This window comes from Prionailurus bengalensis, chromosome B1, assembly GCF_016509475.1.
Source record: "Prionailurus bengalensis isolate Pbe53 chromosome B1, Fcat_Pben_1.1_paternal_pri, whole genome shotgun sequence".
Classification (NCBI taxonomy): Eukaryota; Metazoa; Chordata; class Mammalia; order Carnivora; family Felidae; genus Prionailurus; species Prionailurus bengalensis.
The window spans coordinates 142,254,054-142,281,057 of record NC_057344.1 but is presented as its reverse complement, the minus strand read 5'-3'; the positions used below and the strand labels follow the sequence as shown (position 1 = coordinate 142,281,057).

The 27,004-nt window shown below is 40.5% G+C and overlaps 1 protein-coding gene across 1 annotated transcript in view; it reads left to right on the top strand.

Annotated features, from left to right (window-relative positions):
- The window catches only part of FRAS1 (Fraser extracellular matrix complex subunit 1), a 428,246-nt gene that overhangs the window by 326,436 nt on the left and 74,806 nt on the right, over positions 1 to 27,004 (top strand). Inside the window, exons 36-47 of the mRNA XM_043572402.1 lie at positions 1,415 to 1,546; positions 2,883 to 3,008; positions 4,993 to 5,240; positions 10,920 to 11,068; positions 11,474 to 11,636; positions 13,208 to 13,343; positions 16,891 to 17,081; positions 18,073 to 18,226; positions 19,435 to 19,698; positions 21,907 to 22,095; positions 23,528 to 23,647; positions 23,921 to 24,100. Coding sequence (XP_043428337.1) covers positions 1,415 to 1,546; positions 2,883 to 3,008; positions 4,993 to 5,240; positions 10,920 to 11,068; positions 11,474 to 11,636; positions 13,208 to 13,343; positions 16,891 to 17,081; positions 18,073 to 18,226; positions 19,435 to 19,698; positions 21,907 to 22,095; positions 23,528 to 23,647; positions 23,921 to 24,100 — 2,052 coding nt within the window. The remainder of the gene's footprint in view (positions 1 to 1,414; positions 1,547 to 2,882; positions 3,009 to 4,992; positions 5,241 to 10,919; positions 11,069 to 11,473; positions 11,637 to 13,207; positions 13,344 to 16,890; positions 17,082 to 18,072; positions 18,227 to 19,434; positions 19,699 to 21,906; positions 22,096 to 23,527; positions 23,648 to 23,920; positions 24,101 to 27,004) is intronic.

Genomic DNA, 27,004 nt, shown 5'->3' with positions numbered 1-27,004 from the left:
TATGGAATAGTTCATTATGTTTGTCCCCAAACTCTCCAAAGTTAAGAATTATTTGTCCCTATCTTTGATGATCCAGAGAGGAGATTGAGCATAAACAAAGAAGCAGGGGCAATAATTGTGACACTTAACTGAATGACCAGGACCATAAAACCTTCATGTCACAAGGGTAATGTCTCCTGGCTGTCAGTAGGGCTATTTCTGGACTGCTCTGTACCTTATAAAATCCAGCCATATCTTTTAGATCTGTTCTGAAGGAAAAGACAAATCTAAAACCCAAATGTCATTAGTAGGAGGCCCTGAGCAATGCTTTACTTTGCTTAAGTAGATGTCAGATTCCTACAGACTTGTTACTAAGTCTAGAAGAAAGAGAAGAAGGAAACCAACCCATATGAAAGCATATTACACATTTAAAATAGTCAACAGTACAGTTTCCTTACTAGCCACTACAGATAAACACATTGGTGAACTGATAGTACACATATTCTTCCAAACCTGGCTTTTAGAGAAGAGAGGGTATTTTTTGTTTTTTATTTTTTAATGTTTATTTATTTTTGTGGGGAGGGGAGGAGCAGAGAAAGGGAGACAGAGAATCCAAAGCAGGCTCCTCAATAACAGCAGAGAGCTCCATGCAGGGCTCCAACTCACAAATTGTGAGATCTTGACCTGAGCTGAACTCAAACTCTTAACCACATGAGCCACCCAGGCGCCCCACAAGGGTGTCGTAAGGTAAGAAAGGGGAAAGAAGAGTCAAGGGCCAGGCACCTCTGCCTTTGTGTCCTTCAGGTGATCAGTGTTCACTTGGATGTCAGATAATCCAAGGAAATAAAATCTTGAAGTCATTGTTCTGTTCGCAAAAGTATCTTCCATTTACTGCATTGTGTATAACGTTCAGGTAAAAACCGGGTCTGCTTGCTTCCAAACAAATGCCATTAGAGAAACTTGTATGGGTATTTTCTAACTTTTTCAAAAAGTTCTTTTCTAAGGAGACATAGGCATGTCTTTTCTAAATGAGATCACTGGAAAGAAAATATTTTTCTGAAATAGGAGAAGGAGTCAAAAAATAATTCCATAAATAAAAGAAATAAGTCTTTACCAGCATCATCTAAGAGTGCAGATTTTGTGTTACTTTCCTTTCCCCTAGTGTTTACCAATATCACCTTGTTGTGAAATTTGCTTCTTAGAATGACTTGTTATTATGGTCCTTTAGCCTTTTCATTATCCAGTAGAAAAAGCTTTGTTAGAATAGCCCACAGTATCTTACTTGCTTGCTTACTTTTTCCATTTGTAAGCATCTCTGTAAGGTGTTAAGGTAATCTAAAAAGCTTCTGGCTACCTGTTTGTGGAAGCAGCCTGATGGTGACCAGACTACAAGTTGATGTGTGTGTGTGTGTGTGTGTGTGTGTGTCCTTTCCAGTTTCAGATGGAGATCACACAAGTCCGGAGATGGTCCTCACCATTCACTTGCTTCCCACTGATCAGCACCCGCCTGTGTTCCAGGTCAGAGCTCCACTGCTTGAGGTCAGCCCAGGAGGCAGCTCTTCTATAGGTAAAAACTGAACCTGAAAGAAACATGCCTTTGGAAATGGAACCATAATTCAGCCACAGTCCCTGTTTAAACCTCTTGATGCTTGCCAAAAAGTAGTGACCTCCTCTTCCAAAAGGTGCATGCATTCTCACCTGTTTCCTTCCCTCTGCCCATTTCCATGCAAATAGAAGCAGCACAGAGAAAAGGAAATAAACCCTTCAGAGGTCAATGTTCAGTGATGGAATACAACACAGAATCCATTTTCTAGACTCCAGGAGTTTGATTTGTTGCCATCACTAAAGTACAAAGTTAACAAAGGAGAGTAGAGAGCAGAAAAGAGGGGGGCAGTTTCAGTGACTGCTCCTGTTTTGTTTGGAAAGTAAAGAGAAACAGGAGAGACGACAGATCATAATAACCTTCAGAAGTTGTGAGGAGTTGGCCCTGTTATTTTGGATGTGATTTTATTTACCTATTAGTGTACCTACTTTTTAGGATTTTCTTTATTCTTTCACTAAGTACATTTTAAAAGCAAACAGTGGATGTTGTGGTTTTGTTAGCTGTTCTCTACAGATCCTCATCCAGTTTCTACCCATGAGTATTGGCCTGAAATTAATTATCATCCAATTTCTAAACAAGCCGACTGTCACTTCTACCCTACTCTTTCTCACTTCTGTCATGGCCATAGCAGCTGATGTTAAAACAATTTTGTTCTTGTGTAGGTTCAGAAAAAGAAGGGAATAAATAGTGAAAAGCAAAAACAGTTTCTAGGAACATTTTCTGTAAGAAAGCCTACCCCCGCAGGTCAGGACTGAACTAATGTTGGTTTCCATGCCCTCATTTGTATAGATGATGAAAAGTGTTCTTAATTGAGAACTACCTACTTATAAATTAACTTTTAAAAGTAAGTTAACTATTTGCAATTTGAGAATTGACTGTGTTATCAATTTTCCCTCTTTTGTGGTTGATTGGAGTTAAACACTGCCTTCTGATGACCATCAGGTTGTCTACAACATGGCTTCCAGCCTGCCCTGTGGCTGTAATGTATGCAGGGCATACAGTTAAAATTTTTTTTTTGAATGTGTATTATTTTTGAGAGAGAGAAAGAGAAAGAGAAAGGAAGAAAGAGAGAGAGAGAATGGGGGAGCGGCAGAGAGGGGAGACACAGAATCCAAAGCAGGCTCCAGGCTCCAAGCTGTCAGCACATAGCCCAACACAGGGCTTGAACCCACGAGCTGTGAGATCATGGCCTGAGCTGAAGTTGGACACATAAGTAGCTGAGCCACCCAGGCACCCCAGGGCATAGAGTTTTTTTTAACGTACCCACAACCTGTCGCTATGATTTGTCTCCTGACTGCAGGACTTCAGCTGGTAGTAAGAGATACCAAGATAGCACCTGAAGAATTCTTCTTTGAGCTCCGGAAACCTCCAGAGCATGGCGTGCTCCTTAAGTACACAGCCAAGTTCAAAGGGCCCATGGCCACAGGTAGCTGCTTACTCTGTCATTGACTGCTTGGAGAATTTCTTGCTCTATAGTCAGTTTTATGTGTCTCAGACAAGAAGGAAAGCCACTATGTGGGACAAACTATGAGGAGACACTGAAAAAGGAAAAACTTTTAGCTTTTAGCCCATTGGCTGAAATATTTGGGACTTCTTTCTCTGTGCCATCACCCATACCCCAAACTATGAAGCTGTTTCCTCAAGTTGTTGGTGAAATTAGTTGAATTGGTCGATTTACCTGGAGTAAATACATTTAGAACAACCTCATAGGAAGTGTCAGCTGCCACTTTCCTATGGTTTGTTCATGAAGATGAATTTGTCTTCCTTAGTTTGGTATGTTAATCTTCACAATATTTTTAGCACTGAAACTCTGATAGTATAAACTACACGTATCCTCATCCATAGAAAAGGAAACACATTTTTTGAGTATTGTCTTTGTGATGTAACACTATGGTAGGTGATGTGACCAGCTTTCCAAAATAATATTTCTTACACTCTCCAATTATAAAAAGTAAGACATGTTGATTGTTTAGAAAACAGAGAAGCACAAGGAACACAACTAATCTAATTTTTAATAGTCAGCCCATATATATCAAAGTGAGTATTATCCCTTTCAAAGTAATCACTTTGGAATGCTATATGCTTATTTTAACAATCTGTACTTTCTCAAAACCTTTATATAATTCCTAATAGGTATGTAATCATGCATTCTTTTGAATATCCCTGCAGAGAGAGGGGGGCAAGTCTCTGACCTTGAAGGTAGATAGAATTTGAAGAACAACCAATCAGCATTTGGGAGTCACAAAGGCGGATTTTTAAAAAATTTACTGAACACAAGAAATGTCATCAGAATAAATTTCTAGCATCCTAAGGGAACTACTTTAAGAGCATTAACAGTCAGAGCCCAGCTTCTTGAACAGTATATTTAGCTTATATTTGTATAATTATAAGATACAAAGATATATATAAAATATTAGTTTTATTACTTTTTTTTAAGGCTCAATACCACTAGCACCAGTAAATCACAATAACACAATGTTAAAAGAGAAGGCTTGGAAGACAAATACAGAAAATGAATAAATTCTTTAGTCTCATTCATAATACCAATTATTACAGCCAATAATCTATCAGGAAATAGAATTGCAAATAACATCCAAGAATACCAATTCCTCAATTGTACTCTCTAGAATCCTTGGGGTCCATGGCACTAAGGGGCATTTCTCATAAAGGATTCCATGACCAAACAATTTTGTAATGCTTTAATACTTATATATCGAAGATTCTAAAATTCTAGTAAATCCTGCAGTTCAAAAATTTTTAGTTTTAAATTTTGTTTAAACCTATTTTCCCAAAGTTATATGACCTTGAAACTTATTTCACACAATGCCTATAAAATCTATCACAAATTAGTACTCTAGACTTAGAAAGTTTGGATTTCTAACTTTAAGTAGGTTTTTCAATTTTCAGATATTTTTTATTTTAGAAAAACTTTATACTCCCAACTAAAATAAAGACCTCTACAGATTCATCAAACATAATTTATTTTCATACCTTTCTCAAAAGAATTTTAGTGTCAAGATTAGATTCTAGAAGTGTTATCATAAAGAATAGAGGCTTGACCTTTTATTCGCTAGAACTAAGAATGATGCCTGAATCTTACAGAAACAGATTTGGGCTCAATATGATTAAGAACTTACAAAAATTAGAGCCCTCTCCAGTAGAATTAGCTACCTTGTAAAACAGTGAGCCTCCCACCTTGAGAAGTGTTGAAGGGCAGGCTAAATAACCCCTTTTCAAGAGTGGTATAAAAGGAATCCTATATTGGGTGGGTGGTTGGACTAATTAACTTACAACTCCCAGAGTTTATGATCCTATATGTACTTTGAAATCCTGAGAACAAAGGTGTTATATACATGAAAAGTGTTATTCCCAGAAGTAATTGGTTTTGCACTTTGTTTTATTCTCAAAAGGTGACACTTTCACATATGAGGACATTGAGAAAAATGCTCTGCAGTATCTACACGACGGCTCCTCCGCCCGGGAAGACAGCATGGAGATCTCAGTTACAGATGGCACCTCGGTGACAACCGTGGAAGTAAGAGTGGAGGTGTCACTGTCAGAGGACCCAGGGCCTCAGCTGGCTGCCGGCGCCTCTCTGAGCATTACAGTTGCTAGTAAAAGCACGGCCGTAATCACCAGGTCACATCTTGCTTATGTTGTAAGTTCTCGCCCCGCTCTTGTTCACTGCGCCCCATCCCTGGGCCTAACTAGAAAATAAGGCTATGGCTGAATATTTGGGACATCAGGAATATGGCCAGATAAGGAAGTTTTTTCTCAACTTTCCCAATAGTTCTACTCTTAGAAGGAGTTACAGTGTTTACTCTGGCTGCTCCTAGTGTCTCATGAACAGACAAAGGAACGAGCAAAACTTTGATGAAAACACAATGAGATTGTGTAGGGATGGGTGATTGCCAACAAGGAACATTTCTGGTGTCAGAAAAACCCAAGTCCCCATTTTTTTTGAAGCCCCATCCATAATATTTTGGGTGGGAATTTTCAGGAAAGAGCGTTTTAGAAGAACTTGTCTGATTAATGACTAATAACTTATGATATTTCATGGCCCACTGAGAAGAAGCCCACTTTTCACCAGCTTTTGTCTCAGAGCCAGCTCTAGACAGAATGCTGGCACACCCCTTTGGCAGTGCATCTCTGCCAGATTCCCTAGGCAAGATTACTGACTCACCCCATCCCATGCCCCAAAGGAAGCAGTGTGTTTAGGGGACCAAGGTTTAGATTTAGGGACTCTGCATTTTTTCCCCATCTGGCATTAATTTGCTAAGTGATCCTGGTTAATTAAACTCTTCTTCTTTCTTTGATTCCACCTCTGGAGCTAAGGATAATAAGGATAATTAATTTTATTTTTCAGTTGTGTGCATTGTAAACATACATGAATTATCCATGTAAACATAATGAATAGTTTTGGCAAATACCTTGAAAATAAGGATGATTATCTGAATGGTAATCATTCTTAGTATTGAATTTTTCCTTACCAATGTTAAAATTCCAACCAATGCCCTGTCCCCCGCCTTTTTAAATACTATATAGTTTTAAGTAATCCTTTTATGGGCTAAATAGTCTAGCTCTAAAATCTAGTCCTGAATAGTAGCATGTAAGATAAAGCCTTAGCCTGGGAACAATTGCTTCAATTGCTTTAGCACAGATTTAGCCCTGAAATTGTCTTTTCTTAAATTATGGGAAACTGCATTCCACCCTGATTCTTCTCATGGGTCCAGTAGAGCTTCAGAACAGCTTTGATTTTGTTTTTTTCTTAATTGACAGGTGATTTTTACCATAGGTTATGGTCTTTTGAATCTTATGAAACTCATGAATTCATAAAAATGTATGAATATAGATTTAATCAATAGATCACCAAGGCTTGAAAAATGTTTGACAGGCCAAAATAGCTCTCCAGGAGCAGTTCCTGCCCATTAACTGTGTATTATAAGCTGCATATCAAAACGCAAGCCCATTGGCAACTGAACATGTATTTTTCAGAAATTGATTGAATGTGAATTTACCCACTAGAGCAGAAAGACTCCAAAAGGACTATTCTAGCCTGCTGAAAGTATAGCATATTTTAAGGACTTAGCTAAGTTATATACTAACTTTTTCTCTGAGGGTTGTAGAAGAATTTTGTGCTTAGTGTCATGGGGGGTAATTTTTGTAGATATGCATAGTTAGTGAGTTTGCAGTGAACATGCAAAAAGGTTAGAAAAGCCATCTGAAATGCTGGTCATAAATGGAGCAGAATATAAAAGGATAGGAGCAGACAAGCCTCTTAATCAGAGTATCATTAATGGCAAGAGATGTCAAGAGAGACAAAAGGCAGAAATGGGATTCTGTGTGATTTGCTTCTTAATGGCGGTTTCCTGTACAGTTTGCTACACACTGCAGGTAAACAAGTAGTGAAAGGGTGTTTTGTAGTTACAACAGATGAGTTTTAATCCAGGCTTACCACTTACTAGCATAGTAACCCTTGGCAAGTTACTTAGCTTTCTAGGGCTAGTTTTCTCATCTGTAATGTGGTCAGGATGATATGAGATTAATCTTAAAAAGCTAATAGCATTTCTAGGCACCAGCCAAAAATATAATAATTAAAAATAGGATACCATCTATAATAACATTGCATAACACATATCTAAGAATAAATGTAAAAAAAAGATGTATAATTTCTAGGGAAAATTGATACTATGTACAACTAAAAGAAAACCCAAAAGAATCTCTTAGCAAAGTTTTAGAAATAAAAGGAGAATTTACCAAGGGGTCAAAGAGAAGCTCAACAAAGCAATAGCATTGCTATACATGAACAAAAAATAGCCACTAAATGTAACTTAAAAAATGATACCACTTATAACAGCATTTTAAAATCATGTCTTTTGGACTAAATCTAACAAAAATTAGACAGTACTTCTACAGAAAAAATTGTAACAACTTAATTGACAAACACTTTTTTTTTAAACACTCAATGGGGGCGCCTGGGTGGCTCAGTCGGTTGAGCGTCTGACTTCGGCTCAGGTCATGATCTCACAGCTCGTGAGTTCGAGCCCCGCTTTGGGCTCTGTGCTGACAGCTCAGAGCCTGGAGCCTGCTTCGGATTCTGTGTCTCCCTCTCTCTCTGCCCCTAACCCACTTTCATTCTGTCTTTGTCTCTCTCAAAAATAAAATAAAACATTAAAAGCACTCAATAAATGATGGGACATGTCATACTCATGAATCACAGGATTTAATATCTAAAAGATAGCAATTTTCCTGCAAAGTGATCCTGCCTTTCAACTGAGTTCCAATCAAAAGCCCAGTGGACTTTTTATGGATCTTGATAAGCTGATTCTACAATAAAGAACGAAGGACCAAAATTCTGAAACAGAATGCTAGGAGGGCAGGGGCTTGCCCTATCAAATATCAGAATTTATGATAAACCTGCGCTATTTAAAGCAGTGTAGTAGCACAAGAATGTACGAGAGAGTCCAGAAACAGACCTACAAATGAGACTGTAATATAAAACAGGTATAGTAAGCCAGATCAGTGGAAACAGGAGGAACTACTTAAAATATAGATCTGCACAAAATGGTTGTTCCTGTGGGTAAAAAAAGAACTTGTAGTGCTCCCTCACACTGTACACAGAGATTAGTAACTTCAAGCAAATCAAGCAATTCTTTGTAGGATATAGGTAAATATTTTTAGATATTGGGAAAGGGAAGAATTTTTAAACTAGATACAAAAAGTCCTAACTATGAAGAAAAGATTAATAAATTTGACTATGTTAAAATTAAATTTATGTTTCCCTAAACATACCAGAAATACACAAAACAGACAAGTTACAAATTGGAAGAAGGTACTGGCGATATATATAACCAAAAATAACAAAGAAAATATATCAAATGTCTACAGATTGAGAAGAAAAAGATAACCCAGATAAGATGAGCAAGAGACATTAATAGGAATTTCAGAAGAGGAACCCATAGGGCCAATAAATATAAAAAGATATCATCACTTTTTTATGCATCAAGAAAAGCCAAAAAGACTATATACCATATCATACCAATTCAACTGGAAGAAATCTAAAATTTTAAATGTTGTAGAGGAAATGAACCTATAGAAGTTTCTTTGCTGATGGAAAAGTAAACTTGAAGAAGCCACTTTGGGAAAGAATTTGGCATAGTCTTGTGAGGATGAGTGGTCATATACACTAACCATTCCACTCCTAGATTCCTATCCAAGAGAAACTTTCATATGTACACCAAAAGATATGCCCAAGAATACTCAAAGTGATACTATTTGTAATAGCAAAAATATTGAAACAAGACAAATGCCCATCAACAGGGTAATAGAACCTGTGGTATACTTACTCCTTAGAATATTACACAACACTCGAAACAGATGAACTATTGCTACATACAACAATATCAATGGGTCTCAGCAGTCCACTACTGAGTAAGAAGTCCCACAAGGGGAAAGTCTTTTCATAAGTTTTTTAAAAACAACTAAAAATACTTTGTAGTAATATATCAAATCATATCAAGAAATTCAAGGAAATGAGAAGCAAGATCCAGGGTGATGGTAGCCCAATGACAAGATAAAGGAGGACACATACATGAATGTTAATTAGCAGTGTTCTAGTCCTTGTGTTGACTGGTGGGTCAATAGATATAAAAATAATAAAAAGAAAATGAAAAATGAACTAATATAAAAGGGTTAGGAAGGTAGGAAAATTATGTGAGAATAAAGTCTACATTCTTATCAATTTTTTTTGCATCCATGATACCTTAGATAGGCCAAAGTAGTCATTTTCCTTAATTATTAAAAATAATTAATATTTTCTTAAATTATGATAGCATTTTCAGAAGAAAAAAATATCTAGCCAATTTCACACTTTTTCAAACCCACCGGTCACTTGAGATTTGAAACATTAAAATAAATGTGCCTGACATGAAATAAGCATTTCTTTGCCAAATTTACCAGTGTGGAATTTCAAAGCTATTCATTCTAATCAAGAGCCAGGAGTTCTGTCCTTGTAGTTTATCACCATCTCCGAAGACAGTACTTTGGAACTCTTAGCTGTCTTTTAAAAATTCTCTCTCAGAGGGTACCCATAATAATATTAGGAGGCAGTCTTTTGGAAGTCTGCGTGTTGTATTTAATAACCCATGTGGAATAGTAGAGAAAGTTTTGAAGTATAAATTTAGGGGAAATTTTCTGAAGGTTTGCAGCTTCAATGAATTTGAGTTTCCTTCCTTACTGGTGTCAGGTGATGTGAGGAAATATGGAAAATTCTGTGACCTTGCATTGAGGCTCTGACCTGTCAACTTAAAAAGGCCTTTAGGGGTATAAACAAGAACTGACTAAAACCCCCTGCCCCAGATCACCAGATATCCTGAGCACATTCCTGATCCATACTTCAAATAACTATAACACAGCAATGGAAATTTGCATTTAAAAGTACACTTTGCCATGCAATATATATATTTTTTGTTGCTGTGGTAAAGTGCAAAGAGCCCCCATGTTCACAGCCAACTACTCTAAAAGATGAATGACTCAGAGAAACTCTCCAAGAAGATGTTGCCTGCCTCTTAGATATTTCCACAATATTCTTGAAGAAAGAAGAAATTGTTCATTGAGATATACAACTATTGTCCACTTGGAAACACAGAAAGCCAATTTTATTTCTCAATAAACAATGCAGAAGGAAAGGGAAATCGTGTTTGTTAAGATTGGTCATCTTGGGGGTTGAGTATCTGTAGGTTCCATCCTGGTAGAATGAAATCTGTAAGATTTCCTAAATTCTTCTGTTAAACTGAACTTTTTACATGTCAAATATTACTTAAAGTGAGTCATTGACTAAGCAAAATAACTTCCCTTCTTTCTGTTTCACAGAATTATATTTATCATTGTATTATATGTTATAATAGAATTTTAACTCTGACTAAAAAGCAAACTGTCCTTTGAAACTCTTAAAAGAAGCCTACAACCATGTTTATAGAGAGATGACTTTCTATCTCTGACCATGTTTTGTTCTTCACTAGATGCTTGTAATAGCAATGAAACCCCATGTGGCCCTTATAATAACAATAGGGCATCTCTTTGTTTTATGCCACATACCTAAAGTGCATTTCCCCATTATTATCATTAAGCTAGTCTTGAAAGAAGACATTATCAAAGAGGCATTTTACGAGGAATAGATACTAGGATTTTCAAGCACTTCAAAGTGGTGTTGCTTTATCACAAAGGGAAAGAGACTTTTCCAATTGGCAGAGAAGGAAGCACATGTGATTTTTAACTACTGGAAGTATTTATTCATATAAATGTGTGTTCACGTCTTGCCTCATATTTGCCTGATTAGGATGATTCTTCCCCTGACCCAGAGATCTGGATTCAGTTAAGTTCTCTGCCCATGTATGGTGCCCTCTTAAGAATGTCAGGACCTGAAGTGGAAGAGCTCTCGGAGGTTTCCAATTTCACGATGGAAGACATCAACAACAAGAAAATTAGGTATATAACCACTTTGTATTACTTGACAGAATTTTTAAAAATTGTATTAAAACATTTAAGCAACTAACCCATAGCTCCCTTGAAAGATTATATTGCTTCATTTTTTTTAATGTTTATTTATTTTTGAGAGAAAGAGAGAGAGAGAGAGAGGGGGGGGGGGAGGGACAGAGAGAGAGGGAGACACAGAATCTGAAGCAAGGTCCGGGCTCTGAGCTGTCAGCACAGAGCCTGACGAGGGGCTCAAACTCATGGACTAAGAGATAATGACCTGAGCTGAAGTTGGGCGCTTAACCAACTGAGCCACCCAGGCACCCCTATATTGTTCCAGTTTTAAACAAAGATGCAATCATCTTACCTGGCTTGTCATGTAGCTCATTCATTTGATTCTTGTCCTTACCTCTGTAGGTATTCAGCTGTGTATGAGACTGATGGTAATCTGGTTACTGATAGCTTCCATTTCTCTGTCTCTGATATGGACCACAACCATCTAGACAATCAGATGTTTACCATCACTATCACTCCTGTTGAGAATCCACCTCCAGTCATTGCTTTCGCTGACCTTATCACGGTAAACAATTCTCAGATCAATGAACAATGAGTGTTATAGAGAACTGGAATCTGTGCTGATGTAAATACAGGATTTCTACCTGAACTGGCTGCCAAGTTCTTCCCCCAAAGTATCTAGCCAATGCTGTCAAGATATGCAGTTTTTAATCATGAGTTTTTTCAAAAAGTATGAAAAAATTATATGCAGAAGGTTAAATAATTATGTTTGTATTATTTAGTCAAAAATATTTATGTGCTAGGCATAAATGCTAGACATGTGTAATATTTTGTATATTATGCTAGATGTGTGAAGTAGTGGGAGTGAAATTATAAAGGTAATATATCTTTTGGGAGTTAAGCATCTAATGTCTGTAAGAACTAAAATATGGGGATGTGGACAATGTCCCCAAGTCACTTCTTAGGTCAGTATTAATCACTGTAAATATTATTTACAGTTCCTTGGGTGTGTGTGTGGGGGGGGGATGGAGGCCATATGACATATCCCAATCATGAGGTCGCCCAGACCCGAGTTCAAGTGCTGGTTCTGTTACTTATTAGCTGAGTGACCCCGGTCTAATTAATTACATATTTCTTAGCTTCCATTTCTTCATCTTTAAAATATAACTACTCCTGTTATATAGAGGATTGCTCTGATGGTTAACAGAATAGCATATAAAAGCCCCCAGTACATAACAACACATGGTAGGGATTCCATAAGAGTTAATTCAGTTTCCTTGGCCTGCTCTGTGTACATACCATAATGCCAAAAATGCAGGAATTTTTCTGGTTTTGTCAAGCAAATGATACTCATAAAACTGAGTTGTTTTTAAATGGCTTTGATATTCCATACCTTGGGGAACCCATGTGGACCTTCTCCATTCCCAGCGTCAGGGTGACCTTCTACTTTGTATCTTATAGATCTCCCTACATGAGGCCAAGAATTATTCAAAGTGAAATGGCTCAGTCATGTCCAGGAGGCTAGCAAAAAACACCAGGGACAGGTTGCAGAGTTAGCATACAAAACAGGGCCCTAAAAGAAAAAGTTAGTTCAAGCAGCTGCTTTTACTTATACTGATTTATTTGCCTCTTTAACATTAAGATCAGCCCTTGCTCTCAGGTATGGTGAGGCCTTTCTTCCTGCACACCTACCAACATATCCTGTAAGGGGAGAAGTGGGACTTTTATCCTGGGTGGGAGCACCTGTGGGACAGTCGCCCTCACAGTATCTGAGGGAGAACAGGATGGATCATTCTCTAGCTGCGGGCTTTTGAATGTTGATAGGGAAGAAAGGCAGCCATCCTGCTGTGCCGAGGTGGGTGATTGGAATGGGCTAGAGCTGCTTTATAACCAGATCCATCACTGAAGGAAGCACAACTTTGAAGGGAGACACAGAAGTCATAGTGTCTGAGTGTAGCTTTGAGAGGCCTGGCTCCAGCATCATGCACATTCTTCATCTCGTCTGTAGAGATTCTGCCTCCTCAAAGAAGTGGAATTGGTGCTGGAAGGTCACCCCAGGCAGCACTTTTCAATTCAGTTCTTTTTACTGCAGTTCTGTGCAACCGCCCAAGGACTGTACAATATTTTCTTTCTTAGGTGGACGAGGGAGGGAGAGCCCCACTCTCATTTCACCATTTCTTTGCTGCCGACGATCAGGACAACCTCCAGGGAGACGCCATCATTAAACTAAGTGCTCTGCCCAAATATGGCTGCATTGAGAACACAGGAACAGGTACCAGCAGTAGTTTTGCTGTAGAATTGTTCTGGACCTAGAAAGAAGGGACGGTGGAAGGAGGTAACTGACTTTAGCTAAACCTGGAGGTGAAGGACTAACAGAGGAATGGATCCATTTCAAGGAAATGGGAAGAAGGAAGCTTTCATTCACTCAGAAATTTACTGAGCACTTTCTGTGTGCCAGGCACTTTTTAAGTATTAGGGGTATATCAGTAAACAAAACAGATAGAAACCCCTACCTTCATGTTGCCTTAGATCCTGGTAGGGGGAGACAGATACGAAGCCTCACCAATGAGAAGGTTGTGTAAGATACTAGGAGGTAAGTCAGGCTATAAAAAAATAGAGCAGGGTAGAAGATCTGTAGTGTGTGCAACGGGGATGGAGAGACACTCAGAACTGAGTGTCAAGGAAATTCCTGTCTTTTCATTGTGAGGTGGCTGCCGTTTAGCTGAACCGTAGTTTATGTCCCAGCTCCTTTTAAAGATATGACATGAATTGAAATGCATGCTTGTCTATCTGTGACCCTCTCCTCAACATCCCTCCCCCTCCACCATCTGCCCTGGACCCACCGCCCTTGATGGTTATCAGAAGGAAGGAGAGGCAAGCAGGCGTGTGCTGTCCACAGGCCCTCTGAGACCCAGGTGACTGGCAGTTGAGACAGCTCCTGGCAGGTTACTGTGTTTCTGCCTCTGCAATGAGATTCCTGAATGCCAGCGCTTGGCTCTAATTGGTGTGCAGCTAGCAGCTCCCATGGAGAGGCCTTTCACTGAAGGTGTCTGTGGCCAGCATGTTGCCTGGGATCTGAGCCTGGTTACCAGAAATCCCTTTAGCAGTGGCCGTGTTTTCCTGTAGAAAATCTCAGGTCCTTTCCCCATCTTGCCTTTCATTGTATGTACGTAGTTTGTTTATCCCTCAATTTGATTTATCTCAACAAATGTATGTGCTAGATACAAAGGATGTAAAGATGAGTCATAGCCCCTGCCTTGAGAGGAAGACAGATATGAAGACTGATGAATCACAATAAATACAATGCTGGGACAGGGAGAGGGGCAAACTCTGAGAAGGTACATAGGGCAAAACGATTAATTTTGCCTGAGATGGCAGAAAAGGCTGAGGAAGTGACATGTGCACTAGAACTTGAAGGGTTCGTGGGAGTCTCACTGTGGGCAGAGGGAAGAGCATGAGCAAAGGTGGGAAATCATGAAACGGTAGTTGCCCCTTTGCACTTCTCTTCTCTCCGGGTGGTTTCTTATTAAGCCTTCCTAACAGTTTTACATCAACCTGGAATGCATGCAGAGGAGTATGTCACTGATCTAGAAGTTAAATTTCTGGCAAGCCTCAGCTCTCTAAAAAGTGATTCTCAAACCTTACTGTGTATAAGACTCACCTGGAGGGCTCGTGAAAACAGTTTCCCGAGCAGCAAGCTCAGAGTTCCTTTTTGCAGAGGCTGGTGAGGCCCTTGCATTTGCATTTCTCCCCAGCTCATAGGTGATGCCACTGCTGTTGACCCAGGAAGATGCCTGGAGAATGACTGCTCTACATTAGTATGAGCCTGGAAGTAAGGAAAAGATGGTGGGGGGTGGGGAGTGAGAGGTGCAAATAATTATCCCAAGACAATTTAAGGACTCCAGCCTTTGCTCCATGGGTGTTCAGAACTGAGCCTGTTTTGTATATATGAAACTAGCTCCCTAGATTCAGAATCCAACAGATCAGCCTAATGCCTTTTTAAAAATATTAGAAGCAATTTTAACTTCTTACCGGCAAGACGGGAAGAAACAATAATTATATTGTTAGGTATAAAATCCTACAGCATGGGCTCTACATTCATTTAGTACCAACACAAACAGAACAGTACCCACCTTCGTTGCCTCTAGGGCACACAAGACTGTGTTCCAGCACAAGGCAGTAATAGATGCTGATAATGATAGCCTGCATGCATTGAGAACTGTTTAATTTGTGCATAGTATATTCTGCTTAAGAAGGCAAGGAAGCAAAATGAGAATGATTTTACGTGAAAAAACAGAAGATGCAATTAAAAAAAAATTTTTTTAAAGTAAGCTCCATGCCCAACATGGAACTCAAACCCACGCTGATATCAAGAGTGAGATGTTGTACCAACTGAGCCAGCCAAGTGCCCCTAGAAGGTGCAGTTTTAAAACTTGGAAGGATTGGTGCTTAAAGCTTCACTGACAGATTCACTTATTGAACAGCATGTTTTCCAATGACAGAAAAGAAGTCATTACTCTATTTGAGTATATATTTAGGCATCATTTAGTTTGCTTAGGCTCTTTGACCCAAATAAAGAAGCCTTTACTTTATTTGTAGTGATCAATGTAAATGGAAAATAAAAATTTGAAGGAATTACATACAGCACTTCCTTCTGGAAACACTGAACTGTATGTACTAGGGATTATCAGGTCACTGGTCACTTAGACTCTCCTATGTTATGCTTCTGATGTCAAGAAGAATTAAACTGATGGGTAAAAATCTAAGAAAATTCATGTCATTGAAGAAGAAACAAATGTCCTGAGCTCTTCAAACAAATTACAAATAAAACATTTTCATTCCTAGTCTTTCTGTTGGGAGGTTAACAAAAAAAAAAAATGATACTATCTATAATTCAGGAAGTCAGTGGCCTTTTGATTTATGACCTGATCTTTGCAAAGGGCCATGGAAGAGAGAAAAAGAAAGCCTTGTTGTTTTGAGATCTTCTATATACACTTTTCTTTGTTGATATGTATCCAGGGAATGTTTGAAGACACAGGGATTTCTTTTCTTTTTCTCCTCTCTTTAGAAGAAAATGTGGTAACAGTTTAAAATCAACCAATTAGAGAGACTCACACCAAAAAAGAGACAAGCCATCTGTCATGTAGACAGTGCTTACTCTCCCTCTTGCTCTTTTCCAGTGTTTGGTTGGGGTTGGTATGAAAAGAAGAGTTAACCAGAACCTGCTCTATCTCTGGAGCTCTGAATGATACTTGAGAATCTCAGTCGCTGAATAGCACCTAAGCTCTGAATGGTCCCCGAGCATCACAGTAGCCCTGGTGTACCATCCCAGGGTCTAAGCTCTGGCCCAAGGGGAGGTTTCTTAGATAAAAAGGTATACAGTTAGCCTTTTTTTATATAGAGAAGGAGGCTTCCTCTTGCAGGATGTGCTAGGCATAGTGGTTTTGAAATTGACTAAGGCTTAAGGTAGAACCTTTGCTATTGTATCGTTACTTGCCCCAGGATTTACTTTATCACAGATTTCTAACAAAACAACCTGATTCTTGCTATATAAAATAATAACATTCTGAGTGCTTTCATGCATATTATCTCATTTGATTCCCTGTGGAAACAGCAGGGCAAATATAACCATGTATAGATGAGAAATAGGGATCAAACCCCAAGTCTTATATTGCTAGTCTTGTGCCCTTTCCATTCTCCATTTTTATCCTCTAATGAACTTTCATCTTTTGTTGATAATATTGTCATGTTTTCTAGTTCAGCCTAGTAATCAGGAATTGAGGGATCAAGGTAAAAGTTCTCTCTTGATGTTGATGCAGGTGATCGTTTTGGCCCTGGAACCACCAGTGACCTGGAGGCATCATTCCCTATTCAAGATGTCCTGGAAAACTACATTTACTACTTTCAAAGTGTTCATGAAAGCATTGAGCCAACCCATGACATTTTTAGTTTTTATGTAAGTGATGGAAACAGTCGTTCAGAGATCCACAGCATCAATATCACCATTGAGGTAAAGACTTTGAAGTTGGAAAAGTTGGGCCTTTGATGACAATATCCCATGATTAGATAGCTCTATATGAACTGAAAAGCAAAAAAGATTCCATTTGACCTTCAGTTTTAGAGGTCAATTTAAAAATATAACCCTGACCTTTAGGAAACTTGTAGAATTAAGGCTGGCATTTGGGGATGGTCTGACTTAGAAATCTGAATTTTCACTTCAGGGTAAAATGTATTCATTCTGTGTAAGAGCAGTTTGTGAGGGTCATACAAGACAAACCCTGGCAATCTCATATTTAGAAAAAAACTAACATATGCCTATTTTTCCCTGAAATTATTATATGTAGTTCTAGATACATATTTGCCTTTTCTTATATTTTAATGCATTTATTCGTTAAATTGTAACATCAAAGAAATGTGTCCTTTGATGCTGTATTTATTCTCGTTTGAGCAATTACATAGCTTGCTCTACCAGCCCGGGGAGAGAGAAAGATAAAAGATAAAACTCAGCATGGAATACCCTCTGCCTTGGGAAAATATCCTCAATACCCTATCCTTCAGGAATCGTAAAGTGGGGCTGGCACAGGGTCAGGGAGACTCTGAGAGACTCACACTTTTAAATATGATGGCCTCCTACAGTACTGTGGTATTTTGGGGGCTTTCCAAGACAGTTCCGATTTCAAAGAATGTGTTATTTTGTCCCCCAAATATGCTTGCACTTCTCCAACCACATGTTCATGAAAAACATGATCATTGTACCTGTGGAAAACATCCAAGGCGATTTCTGTAGAACGTCAGTTTCTTTTCAAGGAGACATTTGGCTTGTGTGGTTTGCTGTCTTTCCGAACTAACCATTTTGATGGGGAATTAAAGATTGTGACACATGACATGCTATTTCAATAGTGAAAGTTGGTGTGAACATGTTACTTTCTCTGAATAAGATACATTTTCTTTCTTCTTAAACCAATATCTGTGTGAGACCTGATATTTTATACTTTAATCAGAGGAAGAACGATGAGCCTCCCAGGATGACCTTGCAGCCCCTTGGTGTGCAGCTCAGCTCAGGAGTGGTGATAAGCAATTCTTCTTTGAGCCTGCAAGATCTGGACACTCCGGATAATGAGCTGGTTTTCGTATTGACAAAAAAGCCTGACCACGGTAGGACACAACTGCTATGGCGAGCTTCTTAATTGAGATGCCCAACAGGTTGTTAGAATAAACATGTAGATTTCTGTTGGTTATTCCTCCACCTCACCTGTACGTAGTCCATTCTTTGCATCAAAGTATAATCAGATTCACAGCTAGCCAATATTCTTGGGGTCACAGTTGACACCAGTTGCTCTAAAAGCCTGAATCCTAGGTAATTGGTGTATCTGAAATTCAATTTCAGCTCTTTTCCTGCTTGCCTGTATAACCTCAGGCAAAATGGGTTTAGAGTCCTCTTGTCAGAGTAGGGCTTCATTGCTTGTTAATCCTGGGCCATCTCATGCAAGGAACAGCATGGCCACCTTGATATTAATTGCACAAGGTATGCACTTCAGGTTAGAGGTGTGCTAGATGTCTTTATGAGCTTGGTCCTTTTGCAAAGAAAGCACTTTTCCTGATTAAACCAGAGGTAAAAACCACCATGGGAATCTTTTACCTCCTTGTTTTCTAAGTGCCATCCCTCTGGCACTAGCTAAAGCTCTGGAACTTTCATCTCCCACGTGGTATCCTAGTGTATCATAACACTCTTGGTCTTTTAAAGATGCAGTTGTTGCTGTTGATGGAAGGTTAATAGAAGAGTCTGTTGGTCATTGCATTTTATCGTCCCTTCCTTCACTTTCACTTTCTTTAATGAAGCACTTTAACTGTCCCATTGTGATACACATGACCCTTGAAGACAGAAAAAGATGCCTCCACCCAAAGATGCTTGTGTCTTTCTGAATCTAAATGGAATTGAAAACACAGTCCCTTCTCCCATCCCAGATGCCCCAGAAGGAAAGCAGCAAGTGACGAGTGCTATTTTCACTTTGTAGAAGGGAAAAATAAGGTTTAAATAGTGGCGTGAGTTTGAATTCATGGAGGGAGACTTGACTTCTAAGCCACTGTATTACCACATCCATTGTGTCTCCTTAAGAGATTTTTAAACAGGAAAAGGAGGATTTTATCATATTTATTTGTAGATGAGGCCACAGGGCAGGACCCTGTGCTTAAATATTTAGAAAATTCTGAGTTGTTGGTCATTTATGTGCGTATGACACCAAGAGCCTCTGAGGTGCTTGACATCTTACCCAGGCTCATACTAGTTGACAAAGCCAAGCCAAGTTTTGGCGCCATATGTATTCTACCACTTTTTCTTTGTTTTTCTTTACTTTTTTCCTCAGGTCGTCTGCTCTGGAGGCAAACTGCTTCTGAGCCTCTGAAGAACGGGAGGGTTTTAGCTCAGGGCTCCTCCTTCACCTACCAGGACATCCTGGCTGGACTGGTCGGGTACATGCCTGGTGGTCCTGGTGTGGCAGTGGATGAGTTCCGGTTCTCCCTCACGGATGGCCTCCACACGGACACAGGGAGGATGGAGATATACATAGAGCTGCCTACAAGCAGCGCCCCCCACTTGGCTGTAAACCGAGTCCTTCAACTCTCAGCAGGTACCACAGGAATGGAAGAGAGTGGCTGTGGTCCCTCTGTCCTTATTTCTTCCTTGTCAGTGTGCACGTTTGTTCTGTGGGAGGATAGTGAAGTAGGCATTCAGAACTCAGGGAGACTGGAGGTGGGGAGAACTATTCTTTTAAGGACACTAAGAGTTATGATTGACTAATGTAGATCTCTTAAATTCTTTGGACCAGATACCTTTGTCTTTGAATTCAAGAAAAGATTAAGAAGAACTTATAGTACTTCTAAGACCCTCAGAAACCTTAATTTATCCAGCTACTCATAGGACCAGGTTTCTTAGAACAGGGCCACTGCCCAACCAATCCCACAGAAAAAAACAAAACAGCAATAACAACAAAAAAACTCAAGCAGAATTCTCAAGATACTCATTTAAAAAAAAAAACAATAAGTGGGTGGGGAGGCATGGGGGGCAATTGGGGAAATTATCATATACCAAAAGAGATTATGAAAATAATTGAGAATCATTAGATATAGTATCCTAGGGTCTAACTTCACAATTTTGCCTACACATAAGCTGCACTGAGGGACCTGGGACATGCGTCAGTCTCAAAGTCAGTTGCAGTAGGGGGTTGCTGAATTAGAGAGTGGGCCTTTTGCCCACAAAACATCTGCATCACCCTGGGGTCCTGGTTTTTTTTTTTTCCTACTTCTCATATATGTATATAATGTCTATTTAATTTTGAGAGAATGCAAGATGGGGAGGGGCAGAGAGACAGGGCAGAGCATCCGAAGTGGGCTCTGCACTGACAGTGAAGAGCCCAGTGTGGGTCTTGAACTCATGAACCGCCAGATTATGACCTGAGCCTCAGTTGGGCTCTCAACCAACTGAGCCACCCAGGTGCCCCACATGTATTTTGTAGTGAAAACTATATGGCATAATGGTATTTGAAACTCTGGAGATTCCCAAAAGTCCCAATTATTAGGTCTGAGATTTAACTTTACCCTATTTATAAGCTAGTGAGTTAGCCTGTTACCGTTTCGTGAGTGCTGATAGAACACTTGAGGCTCCTCGGTCAGAGACAAAGTGCTTTGTTACTCACAGCATAACCGGAAGCATTGCCATCGGTAAGTCTGCACTCTGCACTTGTCTCCCTCTGCACTCCAAGTCTGGTGGAGGTGACGCAGAAGGCCCAGATGGGTGCCTTCACATGCAATGGATGCATTATAGAAGAGGAGCATGGAGCCTGGCATCCCCCCACCCCACCTTGTAGTGACAGTAAGAAAGCCTGATCTTTGTCCCAGAGGAGGATGCCACTTCATCCCTCAGGGCCACTTGCTGAGAATGGCCTGAGGAAAGAATGGTTAGGCCTTGCACTGTTGGCATTACCCAGCGAGAACACACAGGATGCTCAGGGCCCAGCCAGACACCAGGATGTGTTACGCAAGAATGACTAAGATCTGCATACCAGAATTTACTGTTTTTAATGTGAGAAAATGGCTGGACAGGAAAGCAAGGGGCAAGTGCCTTGCCTCCATCCCCAACACCTGCACGGCCTTACAAGGCCCAGCACTCCGGTCTCCCTATTTGTAATCCTTGTAAACATGGATTTTAACTATTTGGTCTCAGATGGCAACAAGATATGTTTGTAAGCTTATGTGAAGCTGTCTCTTATGATTTGGTGATCCTGAAGACAATAAATACGTTAGGACACCTGGGTGGCTAGTCGGCTAAGCATCAGACTCTTGATTTTGGCTCAGATCATGATCTCACAGTTCATGAGTTTGAGCCCTGCATCGGGCTCCATACTGATAGTGCAGCGCCTGCTTGGGATTCTCTCTCTTTCTCTCTCTGTGTGCCCCTCCACTGCTCACTCTCTGTCTCTCTCTCTCAAAATAAATACATAAGCACTAAAAAAAAAAAAATAAGACAGCAAGTAAGTTAGGTCCAAACAGGTTTCATCATAGATCTGAGAGTTACAACATAGATTGAGGGAGGGGTAACTGATAGGTCACAGGAGTAGAGAGAGCATAGAGAGAGTGATGATTAACAAACTGGAGGTGGGGACTGTTTCACTTAGGGAAATTAAAATGTATGCATCTGGAGACGAAGAAGGGCAAGCAAGCACCTGGTACATAAACCAAGGCAATATGTGATAATTTAGTCTCTAGCCTCCCCAAATCACTTGACATACTATTCAAAGGCAATGATGGGCAGTGACCTAACCTCTCCCATTCTCTCCCAGGGTCTGTGGCACGCATCACAGAACAGCACTTGAGAGTGACAGATACTGACTCAGATGACCGTCAGGTGATGTACATCATGAAGGAAGATCCTGGGGCAGGGCACCTGCAGATGGTAAAGCATGACAACCGAGAGCAAATCTCCGTTAAAGGCCCCATCCGGAGTTTCACCCAGGCTGACATTACCCAAGGTCAGCTACCTCACTTCTGCCGGTACAGACTTCTACAGAGCCACCCACAGTAGTAAAATGGGAGTTCAATGCCTGGTAGCTTATGGCAGCACACTGCACTCTTTGTTTTGAATAAGAGCTGAGTTATAGTTCCATTTATGCTTTCTTGTCTCCTCAATTTTTTGTTTAAAAAAAAAAACTATCCTTCTTGGCTAAAATGTATTCATGCTTTGACATAGCATTGATGAAATTTGGGGCGATTATGGAGGGAAAAAAAATCACTTTGACTTGCTATGATGCTCAAAAGTGTGCGTGAGAGGGAGAAAGGAAAAAGAAGTGAATTGGGATGGATTAAGGTGAAAATTATGCCTGCCTTAGGTGAACAATTTATATCTCTTTTTTAGCTCCCCAAAGAGCACAAGTTAATGAACTAAGCAAAATGGAAGGGCATAAATCGGAGCTGCCTGGGGGAGATTACATAGCTCATCCCTCCTCCAGGAAATGCTGATGTAATGTAAAAGCATAAGTGTTAAATGCTACGTAGTTACTGTACAATTCTTCCAGGGGTAAAAGAAAAAAAAAAAAAGTTATGTAATGGGGGAAAAAAGTAACCCAAATCCAAAGTCATGTGATGATGTGCAATTCCATTTAGAGGTGGAAATATGTCCTCAGGAGAGGAAATAACGGTCTTGTCCATGCATTAACACTCAAAATGGGTAGCAGCTAAATTCTCACTGGACCTGTCTGTACTTTGCCAAAGGGGGTGGAATAGACAAAGGGATAGTAATATCTTAGTTATCCTTGCCTCAGTGTCTCCTTTTTAAAAATGAGACCAGGCACCTCTCCCCAGATGTTTGGTTCTATTTACATTGCTAGGTGCTTAGCAGTGAGACTGTCCCTGAACAAAAATGTAAGATGTTGAGCTTGTCCCTTTTGATCCTTTTGACTTCGATGTAGAGTTTATCTGTTAACTCTTTGGTTGGTTATATCCAGTGTTGTTTCAAAAATGACTTAAAGCTGCACTGGGAAATGGGATTGATGAGCTCTGGGAGGAATACGGGCTGTGGCTCCGTGTCCCTTGCCCTGTGACATGGGTGTATAACCAATGATGTGGGTGCTGTTGCTGCACATATTCCATGTGGGCAATTTTGTTAATCTGGTTACTCATGAGACTTCCTTAGAATCTTTCACAAAAGCTAAGCCTCAACCATAAAGCAGTCCTACTTGGGATGATTTTATTATGAGAGTGTTTTTTATTACGAGGAAGTCAATAGTGGGAGGGGAAAGGGAGGAACTGAAAACTTTAGATTAAAATGTCTACAGCAATATCAAAGTGAGGAAGGTGTTAATTGATTCGTTGGTGTGAATACCAATCAGATTCCCACCTCATGCTTCAGAAATAAGGGCAGAAAGCACTAATAGCAAATCTTTATTTTCTTGTCCTTTTTTACAGGCCAGGTAGAATACAGTCATGGGAAAGGAGAATCTGGTGGGAGCTTTGCTTTTAAATTTGATGTGGTCGATGGAGAAGGCAACACATTGATCGGCCAGTTATTTTCCATCAGTGTTTTGGGTAAGGGGGCATTGGGTTTCTAAAAATATTCCAGCAGTTCTGGGGTTATATAGTCTACACTGTGCTTACCTTGAGGCTGGAGACTTTCCTTTACCCAGCCCACATGGGAATCTGGAATACTGTCCCCTCTGTTGTGTGAAGCTGATCCTTGGTGCACTCCCTGAGGGACAGGCCTAAGGATTATTCTGATTTTACTCCTGGGCACTAGGCCCAGAATTGAAGAAAGGAAGCTGAAAGGATCCTCTTTCAAATTACTACTTCTGATATTTTCAGAAGACAACTCCCCACCAGTCGTCACCACCAACAAAGGGCTGGTCTTGGATGAGAACTCGGTGAAGAAGATCACCACTCTGCAGCTCTCTGCCATGGACCAGGAGAGTAAGCCTGCAGAATTGGTCTATAGAATCACTAGAAAACCTGAACTGGGCCATCTAGAGCATGCAGCGTCACCCGGTAAGCCTATCACCTCTTGCTTCATCAAACCAAAAGTTGGGATTTAGTAAGCGTTGGGGGTAAGCCATGTATGCCTAGAATCTGCCGTTGTTAGTATTTACGTTTTGCATTACTAATTTTGACCATTATATACTGCCTTGCATTACATTTGGCATGCAGTAGATACTCAATAATTTCTTGCTGAAACCTGAATGAACGATTGCAATTTTATGTAAGCAATCTTGTCTCCATAACTAGATTGTCAATTCCTTGAGGGCAAACACTGCACCCTGTTCTTCTAAAGTCTGAGCACCCGGCACAGTGTGATGCACTGTGCTTAATCCAGGAAATGTAATTCAGGAAAGGAACGCCTGGATGGCTCAGTCAGTTAAGCGTCTGACTCTGGCTGAGGTCGCGAACTCGCGGTTCATGACTTTGAGCCCCATCTCAGGGTCTGTGCTGACAGATTGGAGTCTGGAGCCTGCTTCAAATTCTGTGTCTCCCTCTCTTTCTGCCCCTCCCCTGCTCATGCTCTGTCCTTCTCTCTCTCTCACTCAAATATAAATAAACATTAAAAAAAAATTTTAAGGTAATTCAGGAAATAGCAAGTGAGCATGTGTATAGAGCAAGATTCTAGTTTAGCTGCTGCTGAGGAGAGAAAAATAGATATAGGAGATCCCAGCCTCACTCTCTAAGAAAACAGTACAGGACATTGCATCCTCACTCTCCAGTGTGCTCTATTGGATGAGATAAGAAACCTCTGCATATAACCATATATTATAAGAGAAGAATATGGCAGGTATTTTAAGAGTTGTATAAACCTGGTGTCATAGAAGCTCAAAAATGGGAGAGGCTAAGGGCACCTGGGTGGCTCAGTCAGTTAAGCATCTGACTCTTGATTTTGGCTCAGGTTATGGTCTCACGATTCATGGATTCAAGCCCCACATCAGGCTCTGCACTGACAGTGTGGATCCTGCTTGGGATTCTCTCTCTTTCCCTCTCTCTTTGCCATTCCCCTATTCAGTCTGTCTCAAAAATGAGTAAATAAATGTTTAAAAAAATGGGAGAGGCTACATTGGGCAGGAAGTTGCACAGAGATGGCATTTAAAAGAGCCCTTAGAAGGTAGACTTTGGGCAAACAGAAATTGTGTTATTTTCAGAGATGGGAATGGCATGGGGGTACATTCCAAAAATGATGAGTGGCCCAGTTTAGCTAAAGCATATACTCTGAAAACAGGAGTAGATGCGGCTCTTGGGCAGAGTGAGATTTTATGCAGGGTCCTCAAAGCTGGGATAAGTAATCCCTATTAAATTCAATAGGCGATGGAGAGTTACTACAGAATTCTGAGCAGGTTAGGAAAGCGAAATTCATCTAATGTCTAACAGATGAGTGAAAGAAAGAAAAAGGAGGCAGTGATAGTGGGTTGGAAGTTTCACATTTGGGCCCAATAGTCGGTAGTGAGGTTTCACCCAGACGGGCAGCGGTGGGTATAGGAAGGTGGGAATGATGTAAGCGATAATACCTGGCACCCAGTAAATATTCAATAGACAGTAGTTGGTGGAAGGAAGGGTGGGAGGGAGAGAGGGAAGGAAGAAGGAATTTCAGAGTGGAAACCTATAGACATTGGCTGAATGGATGTGAGGTACTGAAGATGCTTGCTGAACAATGTAAAGGCAGAGGTGTCTTTCTTTCATACATCATAGAGGCAGTGATCATTTGCAGGAGATTTAGAGCTTCACTGGTTTCCTTTGGATTTTAAGTTACAGAGCCTTCATTCTTTCAACCAGGGGAATGACAAAACAGAGGATGTACTCACTGTGATTCTACTCACTCTCTAATACAGGAAGTCAGAGCATAAGCAAACAAGCAAGCAAATGCATCCTATAACAATGGTTATGAGTATTAGAAGGAGAAATAAGAATGTTCCAGGGTGCAGGGAGAAAGGGGGGTAAGGGAAGAAGGACTCCCTAACATAAGATGACTCTTGAGAAGAGGTCTGAGGAGAGTGAGGGAGCCAGCCATGCTGATGTTATAAGGAAAAGGCTTTCAAGACAGAGGGGTCAGTGAATGTAAACATCTTGAGTTGGGATCAGCGTGGCACATCCAGTTCCAAAGGCAGCAAGACCAGTGTGGCTGGGGCAGGGTGAATGAGAGGAAGAATGAGAGGGAGACCCATGGTGAGAGATGGAGGGTAGTGTGTCAGAGGATGGGAGGGGAAGGCACACCGTGGTGATGGGGATGGTGGAGGGGAAAGTGTTGAGTCTTTGGTGGGAGGGCATAGGGGAAGATGGGGAGATTGGCAAAAATACCTAATGCAGGGGTGCCTGGGTGGTTCAGTCAGTTAAGTGTCTGACTTCAGCTCAAGTCATGATCTCACAGTTCATGGGTTTGAGCCCTGCATCAGGCTCTGTGCTGACAGCTCAGAGCCTGGAGCCTGCTTTTGGATTCTGTGTCTCCCTTTCTCTACCTCTCGCCTGCTCATTCATTCTCTCTCTCTCTCTCTCTCTCTCTCTCTCTCTCTCTCTCTCTCTTTCTCTCTTTCAAAAATAAATAAACATTAAAAAAAATCCCTAATGCAAATGGAAGCAAATGGCCTACCCTTTTGTCCCAAAGTTCCTGGGGGAAGAATGCACATCAGCACTCCTAAGACCTTGGCTGCAGGAGATATTTGATAACTAATTCATGAGCTAATTGCTTCTGCCAGAATTCTGTCAGGTTGCTGATTGTATCTCTCCAAAGATGAAAGGGCAGACTCTTGGCTGTTGTGTTAGGCAGCTGCATCCACACTGTACAGAGCTTGAAAAGCACTGAGCCTCATGCAAGGCACTGTGAGCTGCTTTCCTGATGGTAAATCCCAACCCCCGCTCTTCTCTGACCCTGGGCTGTATCAAGAGTTCAGTGTGAGGCTGCTTCAGTGACTCCTT